General features: G+C 32.7%; 1 protein-coding gene across 1 annotated transcript in view; it reads right to left on the bottom strand.

Annotated features, from left to right (window-relative positions):
- Nucleotides 1-9,970: 9,970 nt before the first annotated feature.
- Nucleotides 9,971-20,833, bottom strand: part of LOC145662852 (serine protease 30-like) — a 39,667-nt gene continuing 28,804 nt past the window's right edge. Inside the window, exons 6-8 of the mRNA XM_081728785.1 lie at nt 19,398-19,559; nt 18,019-18,219; nt 9,971-12,019 (exon numbers count right to left, since the gene is read on the bottom strand). Of these exons, the coding sequence (XP_081584911.1) occupies nt 11,895-12,019; nt 18,019-18,219; nt 19,398-19,559 (488 nt within the window). The 3' untranslated portion in view covers nt 9,971-11,894. The remainder of the gene's footprint in view (nt 12,020-18,018; nt 18,220-19,397; nt 19,560-20,833) is intronic.

Genomic DNA, 20,833 nt, shown 5'->3' with positions numbered 1-20,833 from the left:
CATTCCAACAACTGATCTAATATGACTGTATTTTGACTTGTGAACGTTAGTAAATTATTTACTGGCATTGCTACAAGCATCTTTCAATAAAATAATTGTATTATAGCAAATCAGGCAACTCAGTAGCTTTTCTGTCCTTGATGTTGTGCGTGTTGCCTAACCAGACACGATAAAAACTTTTAAGTTCGTTGGGACAGGGTAAGGGGTTGTCCGAAAAATATCCCCAAAAAATTCAGTAAGATCGGTGCCACTAATGGCACCTTTTCTGCGTTACCTGTCATCGAATTTCCAACAAAAGTGCAAAATACTCCCCACTAATCGTTAGTTCACCCTTTTTGTTCTATTTAGGAACATTTTGGTTTGTCATTATGTTCTTCACGTGATGAAATATTGCATATGTAGTCTTAAAAACTGGTCATTTTCTTTTTCCTTTCTTGAAAATCCATGAATTCATATCTATAGATGAAATGACGTTATACAAACGAGATTTTTTTTTTGCCAATGAGATCTTTTTTTTTTTTTTTTTTTTTTTTTTTTTTTTTTTTTTTGAGTATTTTGTAATTTCATATGTACGGTTGCGAAAATATGACCTTAGAGGAGAGATGAGATCTTAGAGAAAACAATTTTTTTTTGTTTTTGTTTTCTTTAATAATGGAGTAACAGCCTTCAAATTCCTTTTCCTTTTCCTTTCTTTTAACGAGATACCAGTGTTTTAATTTTATTTTCTTGTGCGATATCTGTAGTTAGACTTCGGTTCTAGATCATTTTGACTAATGCAACTCCCAATAAATTGAATATACGCTATAACAATTAGTGTTATCCTCCTGTTACTGTTGTTTCCAAATACTTCAGTTTGAAATCTATTCACATTCGTTCAAAAAATTATCTTAACGAATTTATCCACTTTCTTGTATTTCTATACCAGTTTTTTCTTCAATATTTCGAATGTTTTACTGGAACGTTTATCATCAGAAACAAATCTTGGTTTCAGTCATTTTACAAGCTCTTCATGTTCAGTTGTGTTATCACAATAAAATTTATGATATATATATAACTTATTACAGTGAAACCCCTCTAAGTTGAACACCTGCGGTTCCTTCGAAAACTGTCCAAGTTAGAGAGGTGTCTAAGATATAGGGGTAGTGGTTTGTATCATGGCCATGTTGCATTTAAAAAAAATCCTACACTACTACATGCATCAATACAATACTCGTATATTGTAGTAGAAAAGTAGCATACAGTTGATAGTGAAAACTCTTACACTATCTTTATCTGAAACACATCTATAATTGAACTTGCACTACAATACATGGTACAATCCAGTTTATAAAGTACGTACATATATTAGCAGTTCATTTAACACTTAATACTTGAACAGCAGCACACACAGTAATAAACATATAGACACAAACACCATTGAGAAGAAAATATTTAACTCTGCAGTATATGGCTGTTTTTCATAATTTCAGTTTTTCGTGAAGAAGCAAGTTACAAAGATTTGTTTTCTCTTCTGTAACTTGTCCTTCATCCACACATTTTCAACTAATTTTCTCACACCAAATATACAGGGTGTTTCAAAACAACACTGACAAAGTTTGGGAGGTGATTCCTGACGCCAAGATAAGACGAAAAGTATAGACCAACCTGGGTACACAAATGTTTCCTTTCGGAGTTATAGGGTACCGAAAACACGAAAAAATTAACTTTAAAGGCCCATAGCTCAGAAACTATGGAACCTACCGTAGTGGAGTCAAAACTTCACTTAGGAACTAGTATATGCCCTATCCAAATATCCATGTTTCAAAATCCTGCGGTGCTTCCGCAACGATTTTTATAGAGGTAATTGTTGAGTACTTCAAAGTATATGCCCGTAGCCAAACTCCCTCTATAAAAATTATTACGTGAGTACCTTAGGATTTCGAAACATGGATATTTTAATCGGGTACATTAGTTCCTAAATTAAGTCTTGGCCCTATTGCAGTAGGTCCCATAGTTTTAGAGCTATGGATCTTTAAAATTCATTTTTTCATGTTTTCGGCAGCCTAAAACTCCGAAAGGATGCATTTATGCACCCAGGTTGGTCTATACTTTTCGTCTTATCTTGGCGTTAGGAATCACCACCTGAACGTTGCCGTTGTTATTTTGAAACACCCTGTAGTTCAACTAGCCCTGGTTCATTGTTTGGAAAGGCGTAACGTTCTAGTTTGTCTAAACATTCAACAGCTTTCTGTTTCGCAACTTTTCCCCGAGAAGCTTCTTGACTTATTTCTGCTTCCTCTTCTTCGTCTGACAATGTGGTTTATTTTTGCGATGTTGACAACATCTGTTTCATTTTCGGTGGGGTTTTCATCTTTGTGATGAACAAGATCATCTTCAAAATGTGTAATGTTCTGAACTGATCTCGCGTGGAAGGTTCCCTGGAATAGTCCTCAATTCATCTTCTATTTCATCTCCAAAGCTTCTTTAATTTCGTTTCCCTTTAAGTCGACGGAAAAGCCAGCATGCTTGAAGTTTTTCTGAATTGTCGTTTTCGAAATGTTTTTCGAAGCTCCACAAATCCAGCGTACTGCATCCAGAACTGTTATTCTTGTGTAAAATTACTCACGCCTTCAGTGTTCTCTACTGATCTCATGAGAGCACTGAGTAATGTTTTCCTGTAACGAAGTTTTACGGTTTGAATGGTACTTTTGTCCAAAGGTTGGACTTCACTAGTCAGGTTCGGGAGGAAGAAATGTAACTTGACATTTGACAAGTTAAGATCTCCGTGATTGTGACATTATCAATAAATAATAGAATTTTACGTTTTGCACGTCTCATTTGCAAATTTATGTCTTTTAACTCTTCGAAAATGTTTAAGGTCATCCAGGCTTTGGAATTAGAATGCCAATAAACTGGAAGATCACTTACACCAACATTGTTTTTTTTTAAAAGCACGACGATTTGCTGCGTTTCAATAACAAGTGGTTTCAATTTTTCACCATTTGCTGTACAACATAGCTAAACCGTAGTTCTTTCTTTCGATTTCTTTCCTCCTTTACAACGGTCTCCTTTCTTCATGAGAGATCGTGTTGGCAATTGCTGGCTTTTTTTACCGTGTTGAAAATATTCTCATTTTCATACCCGTCCGTAACAGCAGGTAGCATTTTCTTCCAATCTTCTGCAGGTTGAAAATCTGCAGAGGTAGACTATCCACAAAAAACATTGAAATTTATGTTATGGCATTTATGAAACCTATCTAACCCATCCATTGTTAGCTACGACGTCACTAACATTTAAACTAAATGTAATTTCTTTTCCTTGAAGTATAGTTCCACTTCCAAGGATATTTTTTGTGCGACAGAGACAAAAAAAAAAAAATTGACCACCTTATCATTCACTTCTTCGTGTGGTGTTTTATATACCCGTTTCCTTCGGGCGCTACAGTTTTGTTCTCATGATTCTACAATAACATTTTTGTTTCTGTTATTGTTTGATATTGTCGATTTTGGAACCCGAAATTGATCTGCTAGTTTCCTACAACTGTCACCGTTATTCAAGCGATATTTTTTTCTTTTCTTCTTATATCATTTCGTTCCACTTCCGTTTACTCATTTTTACTTCAAAAGTCTTCTGACGCCGATCACACCATAGATAAAACTGCAGTGTTTAGTTTGTACAGAATAAGGAATATATTGCTGGTCACTACCTGTCACCCTTCACATGTTCTCGGAATTTCATCATTGTTTTCTCATGAAAATGCTGTAGGTCATCTGTTCTCCTTCCTCACTTACCATCTCTTCTTGGACTTCCAGCAATCTTATATCGCGAATCATCAGATCATAACCTTTTGTCAACGGTTCATTCATTCTCCTTTACCTGTGTGATGTATCCTTCAGGTGTCCAACTTAGATTGAAATATGTGTGTCCAAAATACAAGATAGAGGGGTGTCCAGGTTACAGGGGTTTCCAATATATATAAATCAATGCAACTTTTTCTGGTTCCGAAGAAAACTGTCCAAGTTAGGGGGGTTTCACTGTATATGAATATGTAGTCACAACAACCAGTAACTTAGAGGCAACTCTTGTTTTTTTTTTTCAATATTCAATAAAATTATGAATCTAATTAATACGAAGTGCATTAAATAAATAACAAATACCTTATATGATTTTTCCTTTGTTACTGGTGTTATTAGCAACCGGATTCTTCGACTTAAATAAATAAATAAATAAATAAATAAAAATAACATTCCAGCCCGATCAGTGATAAGAACTATGTTATAAACTTCTTTTATAGATGAATCCAGTCGCTAATAACACTTGTTAGAAGAAAAACTTAATAGGATATTTGTTAATTGTTTAGTGCACTAAGAAAATTACTTAGATTCATAGTTTTTCTTAAATATTGATAGAAAACCGGAGTTACCTCCAAGTTTACTGCTGATTGTAATTTATTACTATCTGTTTATATAATTTGTTATATATTTTAATTTCCTATGTTTTCATATAACTAAATACGTAAAGAACTTCTTGAGGTTGGAATATTGAAGTAAACTTTTACTGTAAGTGAAAATATTGAAGTACAATTTGATATAGAAATACGAGATGGTGAGTAAATTATTTATTATTACAATTTGTTTCATGCATACCATTAGCAATTACTTTTTTTTATTTAAAAAAATCCTATATTGGAACGAAACAATAAAAGCATCCACTAATACTAACATTTCCTACCTTTCTCTCTTATACTAACACACTTTGCACATCATTGTGTCACTTAATTTTTTTGTGTTACATTTGTATCAACATAACAGTTCTATATGTTAGGCAATGAATTCTCTCTTTCCATAAATTCGAAATTTTACATTAGAGTAAACTTGACATATTTTTGTGATTTTACTTTCTAATTACAAGGGCACAAGAGATGCAATTGGCTTATCAAGGATAATTGGTGGAAGGTTTATATAAAAACGGAAAGAAGACTATGTTATATTTATTGATCTAAAAAGACCTTTGACCTCGTGAACTGGAAATTATTGTTGGGAGTTCAAAAGAAGATTGGGTTGAAATAGAAAGATCGAAGACTTATAAGAACCTTATGTATGAACCAATAAGTAAGTGTTAGAATAGGGAAAGAAATGATAGAAGAGAGGGCAATGGGAAAGGAAGTTCGACAGGGATGTTGTCTCTCGCCGATGTTATTTAATATCTATCAAAAAGAGACAGTGAAAAAAGAGCCATAATGAAGACGGTATTTCGCTAGGAGGTAAAATGACTAGGTGTGTATAGTTTACAGATGATATAATTCTTGTTGTGGAATGTGAAAAGAGAATCAATAAGATGTTAGTAAACTTAGAGGAAGACCTGTAAAGAGGATGGAATGAAAATAAAGGTTACAAATACAAAAGTCATGCTGATTGAAACGAAGCGGTCAGTGTCAAATATAGAAGTAGGAGGAGAGAAACAGAACATGTGAATATTTTTTGATATCTGGTTTAGTATTATGAGAACTCTGAAGTTGAAATAAAAGCAAGGATACAAATTTCGAAAGAAGGATTTAGAAGCAAGAAAAATCTAGATTGTTGGTCCTTGAATAAAGAGTGGAAAAAAAAAAGTCATAAAATGCTTCGTTTGGAGCAATTGCATACGGGCAGAAACGGATGGGACGCAAAAGCGATGGAAAAAAATTGAAAACTTTCGAAATGTGGGTGTTGGAAAGAATTGAGAAAATTATCTGGGTCGAGCGGAAAACGAATGAGACGGTGTTAGAAATGGTAGAGGGAAATAGAACAATTTTAGATGTAATTGGGAAGAGGAAAAGATATTAGTTGGGACATTGACCTAGAAGGAACTGTATCATGAGGGACGTGCTAAAGGTTATGGTGGCAGGAAAGAGAGGAAGGAGCCGGAGAAGTCTACAGTTGAACGGTATCAAAACAGAAAGAATTGTACGTGAAGACAAAGAGGTTAGCAGAATACCATGGAGCATAAAAGCTTCTCAGCTGCGGCAATAATGTCAAAGTGATGATGGTAATGATGATGATAAATCATTATACAAAATTTACCAATGCTTGCGTCGTATTAAAATTGTTCTGCACAGTTTAGGAAAAGCCGCCTGTCTTCCTCGGTAACTCGGAGTTACAGAAAAATCTTCTCACTTCATTATAATATGTGAAGAATCTCGTAACGATTTGCAGATTCCGAACTGTTGAAGGAACAAAATGAGCAGGCCCTACTGCTGTGTTCAAGATTCCTGTTGTAGAATGTGGATTCCTGATGCACTCACCTAGTAGGTATGTTTCTTTCTTTTAATTTTTCTTTTTTTAAGAAAATTCACGCACACGTTGTTTGTTCAACACAAAGCTCACTTGGCGGGACATGGAAGCCAACCACAGACCCTATATACCAGAGGTGAGTGCTCAATCACTGAGCCACTCCAGCCTCTAGCAGCTATGGTCTTTATTTTCAAAAGAATAATTAATTAATTCATATCGGCAACTGTTAACTTTGTATTCACAATGAACTTGCTGTAAACAAGTTAGAATTCTGATATTTTTGAATAGAACTATATATCTGCAGATTGACACTGTAAAAACGCTTTTCATTTGGCAACATCACCAGGTTCCGTTCATATAATTTTGAAGGTCAGCAGCAAGATCAACCTTATATGCTAACAGTTATACGTGGAATCAGTGGATAACAAAAATCATCATCTACAATTTTGTGAAAATTTAATACAAGCGAATATATGATTTGATGTTTGTTTCACCAACGAATCATCGTTTTCTTCAAGTTCAAATAATCATTACTTCGGTAATGATAGGAATCGGGAGAATAATATATGAAGTCATACTCAGTGTAATAGAATATTAAACTCTGTATTGCTGCTTGAAGTTACTAATATGAGAATTGGCTAGCATAATCATCTTGCACGATGTTCGAACTTTTTATATATACACATTCGGAATTCTCATAGTTCAGAATATAATTACATGTTTGACTTTCCTACATACGTACACCAACAATTGTCAAACCTCCAAGCTATTATGCATAGGTATGGAAAGTCTTATAGAACAACTCTGTTCGTCCGTCTGTCTGGTTGTTAAGAGCTGTCAGGGCAAAAACGGTAAAAGAATGAGGAATGTTCTTTTGATGTAGATGAAGCGTCCCAAGCATAGGTTTTACATTCGCCCGTATCTCTCTATTGAAACTGGATGTGGTTGTCTCCATAGAACAAAATCGGTAACAGATAGTGATTTCTTTTTTTCTGGTAGGTATTCAACTTCTCAAGAACGGGTTCCATCTCCATTCTTGGCCTTTTATTGGAACCGAAAGTGGTGGATCTGTAACTGCAGATTTCAATATTGAATCACTACAATTGAGAGTTTATTGTTGTTTCACAATGCGAAAGGAAGCTCCTGTTCGTTACTGTTATGTTTAGTAAACAACTGATATCTGTGAAGTTAACACAGAATTTGCGAACAATTTCTGTTTTAACAATTTCATTAAGTTATACGTTTACATTTTTAAAAAGCAGATTTTTAGCTGGAAAACAAACTCGTAAAACACAGTTCTAGCCAGAGCAGAATGAAATATATTAAAAACTATACTTACAATGTGTTACAGTTTCAAGGACCTAACGTCCTCTTCATCAGACACAAACAGCTCGATATTTTCATATAGACTCTCTTATATTGGAGAAATAATTTTGAAACAAAGCTAAAAAGAAGCGGTTGAAATGATATACTAAACCGCTCATATTCTTTCAACATTTTCGAGTTGACATTTTCGAAAAAAATTATGCTTGATTTCTCAGTATTAACTAGCTCATTTTTAGAAAATGAATATTTGTAAAAAGACAGTAAAAAAAACATTCAAATAAAATATCACACAGTCTCTATAGCTATTTAAAATGTTTGAATTGACTTTTATCTCTTGCTGTTTAGGGAGTGACAAATTACTTTGGATTATGGAATTCGCGTTCTACATTCTTCTTCTTCTTCTTCTTCTTCTTCTTCTTCTTCTTATATATTATTATTATTATTATTATTATTATTATTATTATTATTATTATTATTATTATTATTATTATTATTATTATTATTATTATTATTATTATTATTAGCCAACTAAGAATGAAGAAGGGTAGAAACTTGTAGCAATTTATTTACTTTTCAAAACAAATCAAGCTCGATTTCTCTGCCTTTATTGGCTCAAATTCAGAAAGTTCATTTTAAAAAAATACTTGAAAAGAAAGGAGTGAAATATTTTATGCTCACGAAGTTATTTGTTCAAAATAATAGAATACGGATTTTTTCATTATTCGATATTTTCAGTTGAACTAAAGAGAAAGAGATGGAAATATTTATTGTCGTAGACATTCCCTATTTCCATGGGATCTCCCTTATTTATTTTTATACATAGGTATTTATGAAATTCCTAGTATGAAAAATTTTGCGTCAAAAAGATCTATTTATTACTATACGTCAAAAGAACAGTCAAACATAGGTGCGTCGCACCAACTGTTGACATAGGATAGAACTTGAATCAGCTAGGATAGTTTCCAATCGAGATATCACATGAATAAAGAAAGACACTTGACCTATTTTGGGATATCATAGAGAACATACATGGAAATTCTTTTTGCCTCAGAAACGGGAAAGTTTTCTGATTTCCAAAATATGCTATGTACAGATATGGAAAGTCTTATAAAACGACTGTGTTTGTCCATCTGTGTGCTGATATATATCAGAGCAAAAACGATAAGAGATAGCAATATATATATATTAATACGAATTCAGTAATCCAAACATCTTTTGCCCTCACCCTTGTGTCTCTTATCATTTTCAGTCCTTTACCATTTTTAGTTTCAGTACGCAGTAACAATACACAGTAACCTTCATGGTTTGGAAGTATATAGTAGTCCCATAGTGTGAAATGAAACTCATTGTTTAGAAGTTCCATGAATTTGTCTACCAAAAACTTGATCTGATGTAGCAAAACCTACCATATTTGTTCAGGAGGTTGTTAGATGGAAGTTATTCTTGCTGACACAAGTTTTTAATCATGTTATTTCGTAACTAAGCGTACTATAATTTTTCAAATTACAACTATGAGAATATTTTTTCTTTAATATAATGAATTCGTCATGAAACATCTTAATTATATAAGTGCAATAAGACTTGTGTTTTAACTGATATAATGGGATGTTGCAGAGTCAGATTTGTGCAATGAATAATTAAAAGAATGAAGATTTATTTGGCTTGTAAGATGTCTGTAATTATGTAAGTCAAGAAAGAAAGTGTAGTAAGAAATCCTTTGTTTGAAAAATACATGAAGATCCAATCACAATCTGGTAGAAAATCAAATGCTTTTTTCTTGTTGGGCAAATTCTCTACTGCAGCACTAACGGTGACAGACAGATATTATGTGTACAGTTTATGCATCTAAACAAGAGGTCCTGTCACAGTTATTTCGTAGAGGCAGTGCTATTCCGTGGATATCTAAAATGAGCTTTTCTGCTTTAAAAGTGTGGTAAATACAGTACTATCTTAGATAATTTCGTTTCGAAATGTCAAACTACTTCCATATAATATCAGTATCTATGAAACAGTGTTGAAAAACACGAAAAATCTTATATAATATGGCGTGAGAAAATAATTAAAAACCTTTCGTTTGCAGTTTAAATCCTCTTTCCTGCACCGAGATTGTACGAGACATGGATTTACTTTAAACTCGGATCCAACTTCCATGACTCTCCTTTGGAAAACAAACCTAACACAATACGCACAGAAAATATCCATGTATTCTAGGATTGTTCAATTTACTTCGCAGGATTAGTGAAATTCTGCTCATTTAACTTATTTCTATCACCATATTGGATATTTTGTTGCTAAGTTTGTTTTCATTGAAAACGCGAAGAGTATTTCACACATTCGTAATGGAAGCTAATATACCCTGATATTTAATGAAGAATATAATAAATAAAAATTCATTTCTGAACAATTGACTAGAATTTTATTGACTAGCCAAATTTAAACATATTAAATTGAAAGCTAATTACAATGCTACAAAGGTTTGAGGATTGTTGTAAACACAGACTTGAACAAATAAATGTAATAATTATTTCACCACATTAAATTGGTGATGTAGCTTTAAGGCATTTTTTTGAACAAGTAGACAATAATCGAGTGCATAGTGCAATATTAGATATGATAGGGTAAAAGTTTTCAAGTAATAAATAAAATGTTTTTCTTTAATTATTACATAATAAATTGTAATAATATATATAATTAATTGAAACAATGTAATCTCTTCTTTCTTTAGTTACTTAACTGACAATAGTTATACAGATAGGTAAGAAATAAGTTATAAAATCATATTGGTTCAACGAAACAAGTTTTACCGGATATTAATTAAAATATTAAACAAAACTTGTGATGTACAAAGTGTATTATTATCAAACACGTTTCATGCACAACAAACAATTGGTTCTGATATCAAGACATGAACTTCGTTACTAACGTGCTTCTTAATTAACAAATCGTATTAATCTTCTTTGAAGAATTACAAATTTAACAATAAAATTACTCCTAACTGTGCTGTATTTACAGTGAAATATAACTTAAAATACTAGAAGAAGAAAGAATATTTTAGGGCTATTACACTACCTAAAACTCGAAAATAATATAGTGTGCATATTATTTTCAAAACAACGTAGCACACACTAGCCCAAAATGAGACTTGAATTGAGGCCAGGACACATCTTTTATGTATATATTATGTGTATATACTGTATATAGAACATTATATAAAGTATGTATAAATGCGCCCTGATCTGAATTTAGACCTCATTTCCAGATAGTTAAAACAATCCATTAAAATTTTTGTTTTGTTTTTATTTTACACTTCAATATAGTGTATTATTTAATTTTATCGTATTTTTAATTATACAGACGAGCATTCGCGTAACACATTGAATAAAATGAAAAAAGTATTTTGTGTTTTAGTGTGATTTTATACATCATTTAGCTGCAGTTTGTCTTATTTAAAAAGACATATTGCAGAAGTAATCTGTTGATTTTTTTCTGGGGATATAATTGCACACTTTTGTAAAGATACTTGCCTCACACAACTTAACAACTTCAATTGGAATTATCATGAAAATGAATGCAGAAATTAGAAAACAAGGAGAAAGAGTATTAATATTCATTGTTCACGTAAGTCTACTATTATGTAAACGTGTTCAGTCAAATCCATAATATGGAATCGTAGAGTTGAAAACATTTACCAAGAAATCTTGATTTAACAATATAATTACATATATAACTATTAAAGCCACGTGTAATTGTAATGTACAACTTTCCTCCTATCTTCGTCTGATAGAACGACACTAATATACTTCTCCTATTAAGCTGTCTTCCACTTTAATTTTCAAAACAATTAGTAAAGATTTGCTTGTAATAAAGACAATAATCACTTCCTCTAGAAATTCTTTCAATTAATGTTCAGTTCTTTACGTATAACACACAGATTATCTTTATTTAAAAATATATATTTGTTTTCAAATACTCACATTTATTTACATTTATCTACATGTATAATTTACATTGAACTCAGTAGTTTACATGAATAAACCACATAATTTATTTCATTCTAAAGTATTTATACATAAACAATTGAAGCGCTGCTTCATATTTTTTTCAAAAGTCAACAAAAGATAAGTCTTTATATAATGTCGATAGTTTGTAAGTTTATATTTGTTGCAAGAAAACTTGCACCTTTGAAAATGTTTTATGTTTGTAAGTCCACAGAAATCGCATAGATTTTGATTACACAGTGCGATCAAACATTCAGTCTAGTGTGGACAAATCATCATTACAGGTGCTCATTCAACTTCAAATAAAGTAAATGTGAAACTAAATTTTTTCAGATATCGATTTTATCCAGTCTAAATAATATGATACACGAGTATAAACTCCAGGTCTGTTTTTCTTTGCACATCCATCTCCCCATGATATTACGCCTGTCAAAACAAATTTCCCTGTAAAAAACAAGGAAAAGAAATAAAGTTACGAAATTACGGAACATTTTTAGTTTAAATATCGAAAGCTTAGAATAAAATTTATTTATTTGTAATCAAGTATATGTAAAATGGCCGGAAGGTAATTAATTGAAAGCATGTTGAACGATATATAGTACTTCACAAGTTAAAACTAAGTCAAAGACACTTATGGGAAGCTTACTCGCACAACTTATAATAGCTCTTGTTCATCGTTTGAAAGGTATTTTTATAAAGTCAAAACAGGAACTAAGGAAGAGAAACAAGAATGTAAGCAGTGGACAGAAACAAATCATAGCGCTGAAGAAAAAAAAAGTCACAACTACTGAAAACCATGAAAAAATATTATGAAGTTACATTCACAACGAGAAATATTACGAATCTCAACAGTTACATTCAAGCTATGGTATACCAAAAGCAATTTAGGACGGTAAACATAGAAGTCTCTTCCCTTTCCTTTGTGCTGAAAAATCAAGTTACGTACCTTGTTAAGAACAAAAAATGAGAGAAAATATAAGAATATGGTGCTATGTTAAACATATTAAAGAACTTGGTGAAAAAACGAGAAAGATCCTAGTATACTGAATCATGTTATTCACTTTTCATTACAGTCTTTGACTCTTCAACAAGTGAAATGTAATAATTTGAAATAGTTCTCATTTCTCGAGCAAGTATTCTCTTTTTATCTAGTTAACGGGAAAAGGTTATTTATATCCAGATAGACAATTATCAAAAACGAAATCCAAACTCAAATATCTTAATGTAAATTATGTTTAATGTGTTAATGTATTAATTTCGTAAATATTTTAGATTTAATTCTGTATAATTATTAATATTGAGTAAGGTCTACTATACACTATGAGATAAATCCTAGGAAATATCTTAGGATTTATCTTCGGAAAAATGTTACGACATACCTCGTAGAAAATCCCACCCTTTTGTGCCATACACATGAAGAGTTTTCCTGTCTGACCGAATGACGTTTTCAATATCACGAGATAGTTCTATTCAATAAAAGTACAAAATTGATAAATTCCTATGCTAACTACACTGCATATCATAGTGATATTGATACCAGGTGATATAGTTAAATTGCACACCTCTAAAAAGACATTACAATCAGAAGATAAGTTAGCAAAACATACCTCATCAGTTGTTTGTTTTCACTTTCTCTTACCTGATGTCGCTTAAATCGAAATGTTACGAATTTTTCTTTCTGAAATAGAGCGTGCTATAAACAAGAGAAATCTCATAGGATCGTTCAGAACATAGGAAATGATATGTGATCTGATGCCATACCTGTTGAGATTTTATCTCTAGGACAAATCGTAAGAAATTTCCTGGGATCTATCCTATAGTGTATAGCAGACCTTGTGGACAATTTTGTCTATTTTAGCCAAAACATAAGTATATTGCTAAACATTTATGTTGGTATATATTTTTTTAAACATAATTCTAACTTTTTATGAAAGAAAAGGAAGATACATATACATGGTGTGTTACTCCATATAAATTGAACTAGATATATATTTTAGGAATTGAGTTTTATGTTTCTCTTAAGTGATTTAGTCAGTATATCTTTCAAAAAATATTGTATTTTAATCTAAATTAATTGTAACTGTGGTCAATTTAATATTTATGGAGAAATACACTTAATAGTTGAGTAAGAAGTCAAGGGTTTCCCTGACTTATTTTTGCTTCTGCCGTATCACGTCCGATTTCTCAGTGTATGTTTAATTATGCAAATCGAATAATTTTTAGATAACTTATTGTTATTTACATGGGTTTTTACAAAACCTTGGAATAATCTGTATAAACATCAATACTGTCGAATCTCACAGGTAGAGTTTGTACTGTTCTGTCATTCACACCGTCTATATTTCGAATCGGACGTAATGAATTTCGAATCGGATAAAAGCGATATTCTGATAACGATAAATTTAGATGTATACTACCAAAGCTGTTCACTTTTATTCAGATAATAGGTTCAGAGACAGACTGAAGTTGGAGAAGGGGCGGCTACAGTATTAGCACAGTTTCATATCATATTAAGTGACAACAGAAATGTAGATTTCACCGAGAAGTGTCATTGAGCTGAGCGAAGCGAAGCTCTTATAATTGGGTTGCCGTTTGGTTGTCCGCAAACTCCTCCTAGACCGTTTGGCCGATCTCAACCAAACTTAGCACGCTGATAGAGTATGTCGTGCTGAGTGACAACATAGGTCGAAATCAAAAATCCGATGTACCATCGAGGAATAATCACCGAAAAACGCTTCCTCCTAGACCGTTTGGCCGATCTCAACCAAACTTAGCACGCTGATAGAGTATGTCGTGCTGAGTGACAACATAGGTCGAAATCAAAAATCCGATGTACCATCGAGGAATAATCACCGAAAAACGCTTCCTCCTAGACCGTTTGGCCGATCTCAACCAAACTTAGCACGCTGATAGAGTATGTCGTGCTGAGTGACAACATAGGTCGAAATCAAAAATCCGATGTACCATCGAGGAATAATCACCGAAAAACGCTTCCTCCTAGACCGTTTGGCCGATCCCAACAAAACTTAGCACGCTGATAGAGTATGTCGTGCTGAGTGACAACATAGGTCGAAATCAAAAATCCGATGTACCATCGAGGAATAATCACCGAAAAACGCTTGCATAGACTTAACATGGGGAAAAAGTTTTCACGCGATTTTTTTGTCAACAATTAAAAATGGCATTTATTATTGCATAATGGCCAGGAATGATTACGTAGTTTAAGCTCGCTCAGCTCATTTCATTGCAATCGGGTACATCCATTGCATTTCTAGTAATAATAATGCTGTCTAAAAAATACACAATTGCAGAGTTACAAGGCTTCTCTCTGTCATTTCCACAGAATTTAACGAAACTACAAATGCACAAATTTAGAGAGAGACAAGAAAGACCTGATTTTAAAGACAGAATAGACTAAATTTAGGACTAGTTATTGCAGTTGATAATTTCAGCGACTAAAAGAACTGGTAAAAGAATCAGGTGAGTATAAATTACCCTCGTGTATTGTCTTCATTGAATATGAATAAGCATTGAATTCTTTGAAAGCTCTGGTATTATCAATACCCTTAAATTTATCAATGTTGAAGAAGTCTACATTAACGATATTGAAAATATCTATGAACAAGCCCGTGAAATTATCCAACTGTTTGACTGTACAAAAACGTCAAGCGAGAGTGGTAGAGAAATAATGTCTCTTCCACCTTTTTACAAATATATTTGAATATATCTTTGGGTTTCTGAGCTGATAGAACAAAGAAAATAAGTTGTTCTTCTGTTTCTGAACTGAAGAATATCTGATATCTGAGTCAACGTGGTTGCACTAATGAAATCATTCTCTTTGCAAACATTATCAAAAAGCTGTTTAATTTGAAGAGCAAGGAAGCCTGATTGAAAATACCTAAGAAGAACATCTAGTCTACATGGGATAGAAGATTTCTTTGAATGACGACATTTAAAAAAATTAACAGACGCATTAAATTAAACTGAAGTGCGTTTGAAAGAAACAGTTTCACATTAAAAAGTTAAGTCCCGATGTATCTGGAGAGAGTACCCTACTTGTTTTGATATATGGATTGGAGATAAGATGTCGCAAGAAGAAATTATGAATATTGATCAAATTTATACTTGACTGGCTACTAAGAGATGAAGATTGAGGTAGACAACGTCCTTATGTAATGAAATTAAGTAGGGCTGCTGAATAACATAGAAAAGAGTTGATTTGAGTTGATTTTTGAGTTTAACGTCCTTTCAGCAGCGAGGCTATATGAGACGGAACCTACTGATTAACGTGGAATCTGAACCACATGAGCACACGCCGGGAATCGAACACGGGTCTCCTACGCCAAAGGCGGTACGCTACCCGCTTAGCAACGAAGGAGCTCAACATAGAAGAGAATTGCTCAGGATATATTATTGTGATGAGCAGTTGGTGAAACCATAGTTTACATTCTATAATTTAACAAAGTAATAATAATAATAATAATAATAATAATAATAATAATAATAATAATAATAATAATAATAATAATAATAATAATAATAATAATAATAATAATAATAAAATTGTAAATGCAATATTTGTGGTGTTTAATATACAATGCAAACAGTTTTAAGATTTTTTAATGAGAAATAAAATATTGTGTATTTATTTAAAACCTTCGAATCATTTTTGCTCAACATATCGGTACAAACTCATCGAATTTCGTTATTTTCATTGTATGACATCTATAAAGAAAAAACGATTGGAGCGCAACAGAAACAGAGAAAAACTTAAATCTTGGTCGGACAGTCGGTCCGAAGTTGAAAAATATTCCGAACGTGCTGTCAAAAGTCCGGCTGTTGTCAACTGTCTGTTCTTGATAAATTACTTAAACATGTTGAAGGCATATACTTCACAAGTTTAAGCCAAGTTGAAGACATATATGTAAGCCATTTATGTTATTTTATAATAGCTCTTGTGTATTTCATTCCTTTGAAAATATATTTTCTGTGCAGATGAAACGAAACTCAAGAAGAAGAAAGAGAGTAGAAATAGATCGAATCAGATCGTAGTTGGAGAATATCCTAGTTAGGTATGGAGTCTGTATCTGTGATTATTGATACAGAAAACCAGAAACAAAAGAGTTGCATAGAGTACACAGTATTGACAGAGAATTTAATCCTCCCATTTTGTCCACCAACGTTTGACTTGAAGAAGGAAGAAAATAGAAGAAGAGTTGCGCCAGCGTGAAAGATTGGATAGAAGTTCCATTTAGAAATGAAATATCACAACTACTGGAACGATAGAATATGTGTGTGTTATTTTTGTGGTAGGATGTTGGAAAAACGGACTGGTATTGAATATAGAGGAAGTCTATGGTCCAGTTCTCGTAACGAGTTCGGTAAGTAACTTTAAAACAAACTGTGAAAGTCTTTTCATCTTCATATGAGGCAGTGAGCAGAAGATAGGCGAGATTCATGAATAATGAAGGCTGGGATTGTATTGAGTGAAGGAATTCAGAGTAGAGGATTTTATTTCAAATTTATTTATTTTCTCAGGACTAAATTCGTAGTAAGTTTAGGGAATGTCCCTTTTGGAGGTTGCTGACTAGAGGATTTTGTGGTAGTGATGGAACAGGAAGGATTCTCTAAGTTGTTAAGGCATATGATACAAATGTTATGGGTAATGTTGTAGCGTGAGTAATGTTGAAGTATAGGTATTTCATACTTCTGCTGGGAATTTTACGTTAGTCTAAAGCCATTTGTTCTTAAATATAATTTTCTTATTAAGAAAAATAATAGTTTGAATGAATAAAGATCAAGTGAATTTGGTGGGAAATTTGTTTAGGGACTGTAGCATAAGATCTAATGCTGTGATACACATAAAGAAAAGCAATCTATGATCGAAGTTACGTGAAAATTTCAAATGGTGAAGAGCTACGAATTTATTGTTTCAGGTTTCTCACCAATAGATTAGCGTATTAGTAGTATGGCGTTCATAGTAGGGCTCTTGATTTGTAAGTGGTAGCAGTTATTTTCGAATGTAAATTATTTATCTTTAGGACCGGTAACACAGTGATCTCGAATTACTGAGACTACCAATTCGAACTCCTGTAGCATCTTTCCAACATCACCTATTACATGTATAACTTCCTCGGCAAGAAATCCAATCTTATCCAATCAAACATGGTTCCTCAAACTCAGTTGACGTCTTTCTTCTTAAAACAAAGAAAAAATAAGATGACCTCACGGTTATATGATTAGAATAGGCGCATTCGGAGCGGGAGGCTAGGATTCGATTCCGGTGAGTACTAATAGCTTAGCTTTCCTCGACTATAACATGCACGTTTGATCAAAAAATTTCTAATATTAAAATTCATAGTACCACAACACTTCAAAACTAAATGTTTAATACATCTTTCGGAAAAGAGTATTTTTTGATAATTAATTAGTTGTTTACTCACCGTTAATTTCACAAGCAAGAGGTCCACCGGAGTCTCCTCCACATGCATCTACACCTCCTTGCATAAGACCAGCACATAACATGCTGTCAAGTATTGACTGTCGCCTGCCTCCGTAGACTTCATTCAATCTACAGGTCTCAATATCTAGAAGTGGTACAGTTGCTGCTTGAAGAATTCGAGACAGACTGCCGATGTCATCAGCTAGAAAGATGAAGCAAGATAGTGTTTTAGTTATTAATTTCAACATAATGTAATATTCCCTTAGAATTCACATAAAATTTTAAAAACTTATGTATACTGTATTTCAATAAAGAAAACAATGCAACTTCTTGACAATATCATATTTGAAGGGATTGAGGGCACATTTAATTGTACATGTTAATGTAAAGAGAAATTGTCAGCAAATTATTTACAAACCTATTTTATAATAATTCTTTAAAAGTTACAGAAATCTGGGTACTGACGAAGACATATTGTGAAACTAAATAATAATGATATGTTTCATGGTAACAATACAGTATACAACAATGTGTTTTTCCATATGCTTAACTTTTTCTTTTAATTGAATAAAAATAAAACGATTAATAGTAGATATGTGTTTCACTTCTAGAAGCTATCATAAGTAAATAATATACCAAGGCTCATAAATATATAGCTGAAACGCCTGAAATTCTATATGTTAATTGAAGAACTCTCTGCGAGATTCGATTAACTCCATTAAAAGTTATACATTTTTCTGAACTAAAAATTTATGGTTATATTTACTTAAAGACATTATATCTTAAATGAAGTTTCACGAACAATGTTTTCGGCACACTACCATTGGAAATTTATGTTATATTTAGTTCCTGAATGGATGTTTGAAAACTGAAGTTATTTGGGCCTTCATTTGAAATTTTAGTTGAGAGAATTAAAAATCATTTATTTAGTATGGTGCAGGGACACCCACAAAATTTTTTCAAGGGGGAGGTACAAAAGATCGACACACAAATACAGTCGTAAATACATAAACATTTTGATGCACACTTGCACATAACACATAACACAAAAGCAGTTATTTACGCACATGTCTTATGGACAATAGTACTAAGTACTATAGTATGTAAGCAAATTAATGTCCTGACATGTACCTAGGTACTTCCAAGAATTGAACACTTTTCTAAAATCTAGATGGGGCAACTACCTTCCCTTGCCCCCTGCTACAGGCGACCATGGACTAATCCGTTTTTTTTTTTTTTTTTTTTTGTTTTTTTTTTTAAATTTTAATTTTAGACATATTCATAAAGCACTGTCTAAGGTTGAATAAATTAATAATTTCAAACATTTCTTCAATGACAAGACGCTTACTTTTCTTTTTTCAGACACTATAAATGACTTACGTTTCTGAACTCCCCATCCAGTGATGGTGCACCATGTGCCTCCACTATAAGGCGTTTTGGATTCTGGCATACAAATTGGTTTAACAAAACTGCTGAAATGAATTCCACGGCCATTTTCCGGATGAACTTTTATAACAGCTATATCGTTGCTATAGGGACCGTCTGAAAAGAAATAACATTATTTCAACAACTAAAATATACTATTTCACATATCTCTGTATTATAGATCTAGATTCAATTTCTAATAATTGGTACCATCCGAAAACCAAACTAAAAATACATAATAGTTCATTTTCAATCTAGTATACCACATTCTTATCCTTAATATATATATATATATATATATATATATATATATGTGTGTGTGTGTGTGTGTGTTTGTGTATGTGTATGTGTGTATGTGTGTCTTCAAATTGACATATCACAGACATAATATTGGATTTCAAAGTACTATTATATTGAATAATGAACAAACATTGACTATCATTCGATCTGTACTCGATGCTGTAAAAACATGGTTACTAATAAAACCAATAAAAAGCCTAGAAGTTTTCGAAAGAATACAGAAGAATTTAGAAAATTAAAATAGATAGAACAAGAAAGAAATGGAAATATTTGGGTGAGCATTGAGAAGATCAGAGTATAGAAGAACAATATTAAAAATAATTAAAAAGAGGAAGATTAACTGATAAGTATATTGTTTCAACGAATTGTGTAATGGGGAACGTGGTAGAAGGCGTGGGAGCAGGACCGTTTTTAACCTCCCAGGCGCCCTAGGCACTTCAAATTGTTACGCCCTCACACTATTTCCAGAGCATCCCCCTTCAGTTATTACCTTGCCAGTTTTGGTTCGGGAGTGGTTTTCCCTTAACTCTCTTACTCTTTCCCCTTTATTTGTTTTTGCTCTTTGGAGAGTCTTTCCATTATCCTCAGACAACTGCCCTTAAGTATTATTAATTATCAAGTAATATAAATCGTGATTTTCAATTAACAAAGGTAAAATTATACATATCACATTTATATTAGCCGCCGAGATCTAGTTTGTTTGTAACCAGGTAGCTCAACCGGAACGGAAATGACGTTTTCTGCACCAGCGTATTTTATTTTTTTCTCTTTTCGCTCTCCAATTTTTTGCGCCCTAGGCACGTGCCTAGCGTGCCTAAACGGTAAAGCGGCCCTGCGTGGGAGAAGAAAAATGATAGTAGAGAATAAAAAATATTGTAATTGATGAACAATATCAAAGAGAACAGTTCTTGTGTCAAGACGATTGATGGTAGACCATGTTGCACAGAAGCTTCTTAACTTGAACAGCTGGTGATCTGTCAGCATTGATAGAATACTTATGATGATTACGGTATCCAGCAAGGTTAAAGATGATTGAGTGAAGTAACTGTTCTGTACATGTGACTCTAAACGGAAGTTGTTCGTTTTTCGTA

Source organism: Thermobia domestica, chromosome 10, assembly GCF_964235325.1.
Source record: "Thermobia domestica chromosome 10, izTheDome1.hap1.1, whole genome shotgun sequence".
NCBI classification, from domain to species: Eukaryota; Metazoa; Arthropoda; class Insecta; order Zygentoma; family Lepismatidae; genus Thermobia; species Thermobia domestica.
Note: the sequence above shows the minus strand (reverse complement) of the source record. Positions and strands in the feature narration are given on the sequence as shown.